This window comes from Dama dama, chromosome 22, assembly GCF_033118175.1.
Source record: "Dama dama isolate Ldn47 chromosome 22, ASM3311817v1, whole genome shotgun sequence".
Lineage (NCBI taxonomy): Eukaryota > Metazoa > Chordata > Mammalia > Artiodactyla > Cervidae > Dama > Dama dama.
Genome location: NC_083702.1, coordinates 50,646,837 through 50,658,517, shown reverse-complemented (window position 1 = coordinate 50,658,517; position 11,681 = coordinate 50,646,837). Strand labels below are relative to the sequence as shown.

The window sequence follows — 11,681 nt, the reverse complement described above, 5'->3', positions numbered from 1 at the left end:
GGAATTACTGTGCTGTATAATAACCAGAAACTAGTAGAATGTCATGTCAAATATTATCTCAATAAAAATTTTTTAAATTTAGATTAAAGAATAAAATAGGCAACTTCTCCAATATTTGCTAAGCTCATATCTCATAGAAAATTTATGTATGAAGAACTCCTACTACTCAAAAGACAGCCCAATGAGGTGAAGATGTTTGTGCTATAGTACTCTTAGGAAACATGATGTAGCCTTGGGACTAGGAAGACATTCTAACATCTCTTATGACACACAAAATCAATGTGTTTATTCCATCACAGCAAAATGCTTCTTTGCTAAGACCAAGATGAAATAATATGAGGTTTCTTTTATGTCCACCTTCTGGCAAGTCTTTATCATAAATGGGTGTTGAATTTTGTCAAAAGCTTTCCCTCTATCTATTGAGATGATGATATGATTTCTATTCTTCAGTTTGTTAATGTGGCATATCACATTGATTTGCAGGTACTGAAGCATCCTTGCATCCCTAGGATGAATCCCGCTTGATCACTGTTGTGATGCTTTTAATGTATTGGTAGATTCAGTCTGCTCTATTTCATTGAGGATTTTTTGCGTCTGTGTTCATCAGTGATACTGGCCTATCTTTTTTGTGGTATCTTTGTCTGATTTTGGTATCAGGGTGATGATGGCCTCATTAAATGAGTTTGGGAGTGTTCCTTCCTCTGCAATTTTTTGGAGAGGATAGGTATTTCAGAAGTTTCAGAAGGACAGGTATTAACTTTTCTCTAAATGTTTGATTTAGAGAAGCCATCAAGTCCTAGGCTTTTGTTTGTTGGTAGTTTTCAACTTCAGTTCTGATTGATCTATTCATATTTTCTATTTCTTCTTGGTTCAGTCTTGAGAGATTGTATCTTTCTAAGTAAGCATTTGTCTATTTCTTCTAGGTTGTCCATTTTATTGGCATACAGTTGCTTGTAGTAGGCTCTTAGGATCCTTTGTATTTCTGTGGTATCCATGGTAACTTCTCCTTATTCATTTTTTTTTTTCCTTATTCATTTTTATTGAGTGCTTTCCTTTTTTTTCTTGATCAGTCTCTGCCTAAGGGTTTATCAATCTTGTTTATCTTTTCAAAGAACCAGCTTTTAGTTTCATTGATCATTTTCATCTCTATTTATTCTGCTCTGATCTTTATGATTTCCTTCCTTCTACTAACTTTTGATTTTGTTTGTTCTTCTTTCTCTACTTTGCTTTGTGTTTTGTGAGGTGGTTTACTTGAGATTTTTCTTGTATCCTGAGGTAAGACTGTATTGCTATAAACTTTCCTCTTAGAGCTGCTTTTGCTACATCCAATAGATTTTGGATTGTGATGTTTTCATTTGCATTTGTCTATAGGCATTTAAAAAATTTCTTCTTTGATTTCTCAGTGATCCTTCGGTAGTTTAGTATGAAAAGACAAATGTGGAGCTCAGGTGAGAGGTCTGGACTGAGAAATTTAGGAATAATAGGTACAGATGTAATTTGAAACAATCAGGCGAGGTCACCTAGGGATAAAAAAATAGAGAAATGACAATAAAAACCGAGCTGCAGGGCATTCCAACACTTAGAGGTTAAGAGGTAGAGGAACCACCAGCAAGACGAAGATGAGGCTTCCAGCAATGCAGAAAGGAAAGCAAAAGCAGATTTTTTTTTATAAGTCAAGTGAAGAAAGTATTTCAAGGAAGGAGGAGACTCTGTCAAATACCTTTAGAAACTAAGATGAGGATAAGGAAATCAACTCTGAATATTCACTGGAAGGACTGATGCTGAAGCTGAAGCTCCAATAATTTGGCCACCTGATATGAAGAACCAACTCACTGGAAAAGACCCTGATGCTGGGAAAGATCGAAGGCAACAGGAGAAGGGGGTGGCAGAGGATGAGATGGTTAGATAGCATCACTGACTCAATGGACCTGAGTTTCAGCAAGCTCTGGAAGATGGTGAAGGACAGGGGAGCCTGAGGGGGTCAGTCCATGGGGTCACAGAGAGTCAGACATGACTTAACAACTGAACAACAAGATGAGGATTCTTACTGAGAACTAAGCACTAGATTTGCAACATGGAGATCACTGGTGACCTCAGCAGGTATACTTTCAGTAGAGTGGTAGGGACAAAAGGCTGATCTCCCAAAGAGTGAAGGGATTAGAGAAATAGTGGAGGCCGTTGAGGCTTAGCTTCATGTCCGAGGTTATGAATTTAAAGACTTGTAGTGTGTTCTTCATGAGCCATGCTCAGCTGTTCAAGCGTAGACAAAGCATCCACAGAGACCTGTATTTAACCAGAGCTGTCCAACAGGAATGAAGGAGATAGTTGGGGATGTCTGAACTGATGGGCCAAGAAATGTAAACTGAATAATGCGGATAGTACTTAAGAGTGAAAAAGTGGTAAAGCAGCAAAGTGGAGGTCTAGGTGTGGTCAGAGCCCCATTTATTATGCTCATAAACAACATACATGCATTCTCTTCTGGGTGAGTTCCACAAGGCCAGATGTTCATCTAGTTTATCAAGAAGTAAGTACAACAAGGCTGGGTAAATATGTCTTAAATTTTATTATTTGAGTTTACAACAATTCAGAGATGGCAGATGCCCATTATAAATGGGTATGCTATACAAGAGCTGTATTATAAGGCAAGGAAACCCGATCACTGAAAGACCCCTAAAAACGTACTTCATTTGGCTACATCATTGATAGTCTGTGCCATAGAATTTTCAGTGTCTCCCAGAAGATACATTACTAACAGTTTCTATTTTATTAGGTTCTAAGAAACTTTATTTCTTAAAGAATAAAAAGCAATTGGTGGGCAAAAATAAAGTCTTTGAAAAGATTATCCGTGTTTAAACAAAGTGCCTGATAAATTAGTGAGAAGAGGAAGTTCAGAAAGCAAGCTTACGTGGTGTAAAAATAAACTTTGTTAATTTGCTTTACATACAACTGATAATAAATGCATTTTGTGGGTAGGCAAAGTTATCTTATTCATTCTCTACTTATGTAAAGGCTTTCCAAAAAAGTAAAAATAATTTAAAAGAGTTTAAATCTCTTTTATAAATTAATTCAGCTAATTGGTGACTGATTTTTCCAAGTCTTTATTTTTTTCCCCATTACATGTCTTTTAGACATTTTGTTGCTGTAACAAAGATTGGGTAGCAAAAAAGAAAGAGGACAGAACTCAAATCAGTCATTCTAGTTATTTATTAGCATCTATGGAAAACGGCTAGATTTGGGAAGGCAATTAAATAGTCTAGGAAATAAGGCATTGTCCTTTCTTCTAAAGTTTTCATTTATCTTTGATTTCCTTGGTCTTAGGAACATGAATAATTTTAGAGTTTAACTATATTTACCAGTAAGATACATTAAATGAAGATTTCCCTGTCCGAAGTTGGAAAGATGTAGCAATACTCTATTCTACTTTAGAAAATCTTGTTTCTGTGGTTGATTTCCTCATAGTTGACAAGTTGTATACACTTGGTACATTTGGAGGGTCACAGAAAAAGAACTGGCTTAGGAGATTGATGACCTAGACTAAATCACAATTTGGGGCCCTTTGTAGCTGTGCAACATTAAAAATTTAACTTGGCTGACTTTCACTTCCTTCTGCTGTAAAAGAGATAGGAATATCTATCTGACCTATTTCACGTGTACTGTTGTGAGAACTAAATAACATGATGTATTTGAATGTGCTTCGGAATATGTAATGCACTAAAGTTGTTGGTAAATCCTTTAAAAATGTGATTTGCTATCCATTTTTTAGGTAAAAAAATGAAAACAGAAATTGTTGGGAAATATAAATGCTTATGAATTATACAGCCCAAATATAAATAATTTATAAGTGCTTTTACAACAAAATCAAAGAAATTATTTACGGATTTTTTTAAAATAAAAAATTTTGCAGAATGTTCACTACATGATATTATAACTCTCCAAAGGAGAAATTCTATAATTAGTTCAGTTCTCTGCCTTATGACTTCATTATAAGGCAGAAGAATGGAATAATTAAAGTTTTAAAATAAGCAAAATATATAATTCTAAACCACAGTCCCTTTATTTTAAAGAGCTTAATAAGAACACTTCCCTCAATATATATACAAACAACCTACTATTTATATAATGTTAACACTAACTCACAATTTAAACCATGATGATCAATGTGCATTTCTTCTTCCCTTTATCAGTTAGATTATTAAATATCTGACAATCTTGAGAGATCCCACTGTTTTTTTCAAAATGTATGTAATATAAAAAATGCTTACCTATTGAATAACTAAGGTGTTGGTCAAGTGTTTTGAATACAGATCAGAGTTTTAGAAAAATATTTGAGAACCACAGCAGCGTACCTGATGGTGTCCCGTGCAGACGTGAGCCTGTGCGGAGACAGTGCACAGGCAGGAACAGGAACTGAGGTGACCCACCAACTCCGCCTTTAACATGGCAAGCCTGCAAGTTTCAGCAGACCTCTTAAGAACAAATGAACCATCTGCTCATTCTAAATCTTATGCTATCCTGATTATATTAAATGTTACCTTTTTAAAAAAAAAATAAGAAGGAATATTAATTATAATGTAGCTAACAAACACTAAATTCTGGGCAAGAGCAAAATTTTTATACCACATGACAAAAGCATGTCAATAAAATGTGCTAAAGAATAACTACAGAATGCTAATATCCCACTATGATCTTTGCTATCAACAAGCCAAGATTCAGCACTCCATCAACAGCTTCTATCTCTCTCTTTCACACACCGCACACACACACACACACACACACACACACACACAATTTCTCATACCATCTTGATCTACAAATGCAGCTCAGGTCATCTCATTTTGGACTACTAAGTCTTCTGAAAAAGATCAACCTTCTTTCAATAAATCAATCATCAAAATGACCCGTTGCTTTCACTAAAGGCAATTCTGTGTTTAAAGGGTAGCCTGCAGAGAACTTGCAGGGTTGAAATAAAATCAGCATTGGCACAGAGAAATTCAAACAAGCAGATAAAAGTGAGTTTATCTCATACTCAGCAGAATATATTGAGGTCAGGTTAGGAGCAAACAAATTGGTAAATGGATCCTCAGCTGGCAGAGAGGTGGGCATAAGTAAAACAAGCTTGCTTGGGCCCCTTCCATTTTAAAGTCTGCTTTGCAGAACAAATACATCTGTGAGACAAGAAAGATGAAACCAAAACTCTTGGCATTATAAGTTAAACAGTAAGACAATACATTTCTGCTACGTCTGTGGTTCTAAAATTATTCATTGTAAACATCCTATATTCCTTTCTAGTTAATCAATTTCAGAGCTTGAGCTTGTGTCTATGTCTATGTCAAATTATCATTTATTCTATGAAAAGCAGCACAAATACTGTTCATTCTCATTTCAACACAAATTCCTTAAAAAAAAAAAAAAGTGTTAAGGCCATTTAATGGAATCAGGGCCAACTGAAGACTACCCTGGCAGAAGTCATGCTACCGAATTAAAAAGTGTGAAAAAGAGTCATAAGTGGTTGTCTTGTGATTTCCTTCTTGGTTACTTGAGAGTGGCTTGTAGGATTTATTAGTCTCCAACATCTCCATCTCGATCTCCAATAAGCCATAGAAAATGAAAACTTAAGGCCAACAAGGCTGTCCCGAGCAGATCACCCAGCGCCGTCAGATAGGGGATAGAGAAGCTATCTGGGTCCTTTCCTTTCCTCCAGAAATGATGCACCATCCAGTCAGCGATCCACAGTAAGGTAAACACCTAGAAAAGAACATCAAAGATTATTCCTGTCGCCTGGACAGTTCCAGCCCAGTAATATGGCCATTAGCCTAGGCCACGGCTCTCTGAAAGAAACAATATGTGTCTAGCAGAAAAAATTAATTGACAAGAACATTTTCTTTTCACCAGAAAAAAATACTATGTGCCTCTGCAATTGACGAGGTTTTTCGGGCTTCCCTGGTGGCTCAGTGGTAAAGAATCTGCCTACCAATGCAAGAGACATGGGCTCGATCCCTGGTCCAGGAAGATCCCACGTGCTGCAGAGCAAATAAGCCAGTGAACCACAACCATTGAGCCTGTGTTCTAGAGCGCAGGAGCTATAACTACTGAGCCCAGAAGCTGCAACAACTGAAGGCCACACACCTAGAGCCTGTGTTCTGCAACAAGAAAAGCCACTAAAATGAGAAGCCCGTGCACCGCAACTAGAGAAAAGTCCACACAGCAAGGAGACCCAGTACAGCCAAAAAAACAAATAAATAAATTTGAGCTTTTCTTCAACTTGTCACACATATCTTCTCATTTTCTTCTAGCCTCCCCCAAACTACCATGAGCCTCAACTTTAGTAGTATTGTACATTTTGCCAAACCACTATCGTTTCAACTCACCGCATCACTGTTGTAAAGGTCAAAAATTGGAAATAACCTAAAATGTTTAATGACTCAAGAATGGCTAAATTAACACTTAGGTCATACAACTGAAGGGTTTCCCAGGTGGCACTAGCGGTAAAGAACCTGCCTGCCAATGCAGGAGACATAAGAAATGTGGGTTTGATCTCTGGGTCAGGAAGATCCCCTGGAGGAGGGCATGGCAACCCATTCCAGTATTCTTGCCTGGAGAATCCCATGGACACAGGAGCCTGGCAGGCTACAGTCCATAGAGTTGCAGAGAGTCAGATATGACTGAAGCAACGTAGCATGCACGCATAGTTAACAGCGGGATTCTTCAGACCTTAATTTTGTTCTGAGGGACAGGTAGGAGTCTAACTCCCCAGAGAGGAGGTTAGATGTTCAGAATTGGAGGGCTCCCCTGAAATGGCCAACCACCCCCGCCCCAATCCTCCAATAGTAAAGTGCCCAGTCAACCACCCTCTCCCACCGCTAAGCTCCTTAGCCTCTCCAGGCCTCAGCTGCCTTTCTGTAAAATACAGAAAACAATCCCTCTCTCACAGAGATGATAACCTGAGCATTAAATAATGCAGAGCACTTAGAGCGGTGCTGGACACACAGAAAGAACATAACGACTATTTGCTATGATTTAAAAGAAACCAGGTCATATATGAAGAAACGAGAACCTGACTTTTCAGCAACTGCAGCAGGAGAAAAGCTAGCGATACCTTCAAAGTCCTGAGAGAATATAAACCTGCGCCCAGTTTATCAACCGAGGGCTGAGGATAAACCAGAGACATCGTAAGACAAGCTGGCACTCAGGAAAATTCTCCCCTGTTCTCTTTGGAACTTTCTTGAAAATGTGTTGATGCAAAATGAGGGTGAGAACCAAGAAAGAGAAAGACCTGAGAGGCTTCCCTGGAGGTCCAGTGGCTGAGACTCCATGCTCCCAGTGCAGGGGGCCTGCGTTTGATACCTGGGCAGGGAACCAGATCTCACATGCCACAACTAAAGATCCTGTATGCTATGAATAAGACCTGGCACAGCCAAACAAATAAATATATATATTTTTTAATAGAGAGAAAAACCTGAGATGCAGAAAAGAGAAGTACCAACCTAAGAGAGAGTGAGGGAAAGCTCCAGAGAGAGACATACACAGTAGGCTGGGAACAGAGACCAGACAGAGCTGGAGGTTGGAGTCTTCCAGAGGTGAAGTCTCCAGGAAAAAGGCGCACTGGGAAATTATCTTATATAACAGAGTTTGGGGGAAGGGACTAATTATAGGTGGGTGATAGATATGATGGGACATTTGGGAAAAAATTAAAGATGGGTATACAGAAAGCTGAGGAGGGCATGGCAACCCACTCTAGTATTCTTGCCTGGAGAATCCCTTGGACAGAGGAGCCTGGTGGGCTATGGTCCATGGGGTTGCACATAGTTGTACATGCCTGAAGCAACCGAGCAAACACGCATACAGAAAGCTATGAACGTGAGAAAACAGGGCAGTTATCTCCGGAAAAAATTAAAGAGGGATAAAGAGAAAGGAAATGTATTGTAATACACAATGTGCCTCTGTGATCAATGATATTTACAGCATAGAACAGAAATAATATTTATTATCTAAAAATTGAGCATTACTGCATTAGGAGGTTGAAAGTTGGGGAAATAAAGCATGGAGTTAGATAGCTAATCTCACTACCATAAGTGTGAGTCCATAAATATTTTTTTAAATTGATAGAGCAAAATTAGCAATGCAAGTACAATACAGAGAGAAATAACAGAAGAAATAGCTACCTGAGCTCTGGAGGACTATCAGTATTGAGCATTTTATCCCCCCTAACACATAAAACATCTTTTGTTAATATACATAAAATATCTTGCTTCAATAGGTGATGCATGCATGGGCTATGAAGCAAATTTAATGTAACTGGCCTTAAAACAGTAAATAGAATAAAATGAATAGAATGAAATAGAATAGAAAGGATCAGCATGTAAAAAAAAGTACTAGCATGTACAGCACACAGTAAGGATATTTCATAAAACTTTAATTTCAGTTATGAAAGTATATGTTTAAAAAACATATAAATATGTGTGTGTGCGTGCGTGCTCAGGCGCTTCAGTCATGTCCAGCTCATCACGACACCATGGACCGTGGCCCTTCAGGCTCCTCTGCCCACGGGACTCTCCAGGCAAGAATACTGGAGTGGGTTGCCATGCCCTCCTCCAGGATAAATATGTGTGCATTTATTGAAATACAAATTTCTTACTGAGATCAAAAACATTTGAAAGCTACTGATCTACTACGTGCATCTTGCTGTTACATTCCAGGGGTCTAATATGTAACTCCTCAGAAGGGGAAAACCACTTCTTCTTTCTATTTGATCTCTTGGTTTCCAGCAAAACACTTGTACATGATAAGCCTGCAGCCAATGGCTGGTATTGAAGAGGCTCTATCATTGAGTAACTGTGTTTCTGTCAACAAGTGAAGAGCCCTCTAAGTATTAGTTTCCTCGTCTCTAAAACGAGACTCACAGGTCAGCTGCAGAAATTAAGTGAGATAATAAAGGGTTCAGCAAATGTTTGGTACACAATAAGCACTCAATAAATATTAATGCCATCATCACTGATCGTGAATTGTTACACTGTCTCAGAATTTACCACCTTTATTTAAAAGGTAATTTGGAACAGAAGCATGACTTCTCACCTTTCTAAGCCTTAGTTTGGACTTCTTTAAAATGAATGAATCGATGTCTCCGTGGTCTGTTTTAGTTCTAAAGTACAAAGGCAAGAAATCTGTGGTCATAAACCACATAGGGATCGCTCTCCTTAACTTAGCGTGTCTTCCTCCACCTCTCCCACATTCTTAGTCTCATAATTGAACTTAAGTTCTCTTCCCACGCAATTTCTTTTTTTTTTCAATGCATAAGTTGTTTGATATTTATTTATTGGTTTGTTCATTCAACAAACATTTATTGAGCATCTACTATGGAGTCAGGTACTACACACAAATAAACAAATATTTTTGCCCTTTCACAGCTAACATTCCAATGGGGAGAAACAAATGAAAAATTTTTAAAACACAAATAAATAACACAGTATATTAAAAGATGATAGATACCATGGGAAAAATAGAGCACGGTAATAGGAGACGGCAATGGAGAGAAGGAATGAAATTTTAAATTTTGTGTGTTTTAACTAAAAGTTATTACAAATGAAGCTGAAGTCTCTGTTGAAAAAAGAAAAAAAAGTATTGTGTCACATTAAGTTCCTTTCTCTGGGAACATACTCTCTATCATGACTAATTCTGTTAATGCTCTGCTGAAGCTGGAGACAAATTTCCTTCTAAAGTAAATAAATAATTAATAATTAAGGTAAATAAAAATAAATACCACATAATTAAATACCTAAAGACACTATTACTAAATAATGGTAACAGTGCTCCATAAACTTTCTTTTTAAAGGCATTGTGATGACTTAAAGTTCAAGCAGGTTTAAACGTATTGTTTTTGGCAAGTTAACAAAGGATATCAGTGTTTCTTGGAACACTGTGTATAAATGAATCATTAAAATCACAGTAAGTATCAGATACTTCTTAATGCAACATGTTTTATTTTCAAACTAAATGATAAGGAATGTATGTTTTACTGGGAAAACACATCAAAAACCTAACCAAGCGTTGACTGTATTTTTACATGGTCTGTTTGTTTTTATGAAATATTCATAACTTCTTTGGGTAAATATACCTCCTGAAAAGGCAACTCTGTAGCCCCAGCTACTTATGCACGTTCTAGGTATATTATTTGGAATCTAAATAAATGTATAAAGCACAAGAATATATATATTTGCTTTGGACAATTGATTTCCTTGGCCAGTTCCTCTTCTGAGCTAGAATCAACATTCTCCTCCATGAGCATCCCCTCAGTGCCCCATTGCCAGTAACAGCTTGTGTATCATGTGAAGAAAGATGATTTCTTTGGGAGAGGAATGCTTAGAAATGTGATACAAATAAACACAAGGAATAGCAAATTAGTACATTTCTTCCTAAGCCTTAACTTACAAAAGCAGAATTCATTTTACCTATAAAAATGTGCTTCCTTAATCCAATTTCCAGACTAGAAATGCTACTCATTAAAATATAATATTTAAATGTCTGCTAAGAATAATTTAGGATTATTAGTCAACAGGAATTCAATCTACTCCTGACATACAAATAAAAGCATCTTTTCTTTGGCCTAAATTATTTTTGTGAGGTAGGAGGTGAGGGAAGGTAGGAAATGAAGGAAACGTATTGAGAAGGAGCCCATAATAGTCACCAAACTTCTTAAGAAGTCCATGGCACAAAAATGGTTAGACCTTCTTAGAATGGAAGGACCTGTCTTCTATCCAAAAGAAACTCTCAGAATGTGTTCAGGAGACAAGATAACAATATTCACAGCCTTGATTTTTAATAGCAAAAAATTACAATCTAAGGCTTCCCAGGTTGCTCAGTGGTAAAGAATCTACTTGCTAATGCAAGCAGCACAAGAGACGTGGGTTTGATCCAACTAAAATAGGTTAATAATAGGTACACATATGAATGAATCTCAAATACAATGCTGAGCAAAAGAAGAAAGTCACTTAGCACGAATTCACTACGATTCTATTTTTTACAAGTTTCAAAACCATGTAAAACTAAAAACATATATTTTTTGGTATTCAAATAAATGCACTGAATCATAAGGAAGAGCAAACACTCATTAGCTATACAATTCTGAATGAATAGCTTGCTTTGAGGAGGAGGAAGGAACACAGAGGTAACTTTAAAAGGTGTAGGTTCTAGGTTACTGGTAGTTCCTAATTCTTAAGCTGACTAGTGAGTGTCCTGGTGGTCACTGTATTATTATTTTTTATATCATGTGCATGTCATTGTTGTTCATCTATTCAATATTTAATACACAGTTGGAACTTTTTTTAAAAATACAGTAATTTTTGCCAAAGCATCATTAACTCTGGGCTTCCCTGGTTGCTCAGACAGTAAAGAAATCACCTGCAATGTGGAGACCTGGGCTCAATCCCTGGGTTGGGAAGATCCCCTGGAGGAGGGCATGGCAACCCACTCCAGTATTCTTGTCTGGAGAATCCCCATGAACAGAGGAGCCTGGTGGGCTACAGTTCATGGGGTTACAAAGAGTCGGACATGACTGAGCGACTAAGCATAGCACATTAACCCAGTGATTCTTGTGACCATGTTATTTCGTTCCAATCATGCAAAGACCAGTGATAGCTAAGGTCACTTAATATTATGAAACGATAACCTGAAAATCCAGCAGAAAT

General features: G+C 37.4%; 1 protein-coding gene across 4 annotated transcripts in view; it reads right to left on the bottom strand.

Moving 5' to 3' along the window:
• Window positions 1-2,539: 2,539 nt before the first annotated feature.
• The window catches only part of SLC41A2 (solute carrier family 41 member 2), a 129,079-nt gene continuing 119,937 nt past the window's right edge, over window positions 2,540-11,681 (bottom strand). For all 4 annotated transcript variants that reach the window (XM_061125465.1, XM_061125464.1, XM_061125467.1 and 1 more), the window contains one exon: window positions 2,540-5,745. In XM_061125465.1, coding sequence (XP_060981448.1) covers window positions 5,560-5,745 — 186 coding nt within the window. In that variant the 3' untranslated portion in view covers window positions 2,540-5,559. The remainder of the gene's footprint in view (window positions 5,746-11,681) is intronic.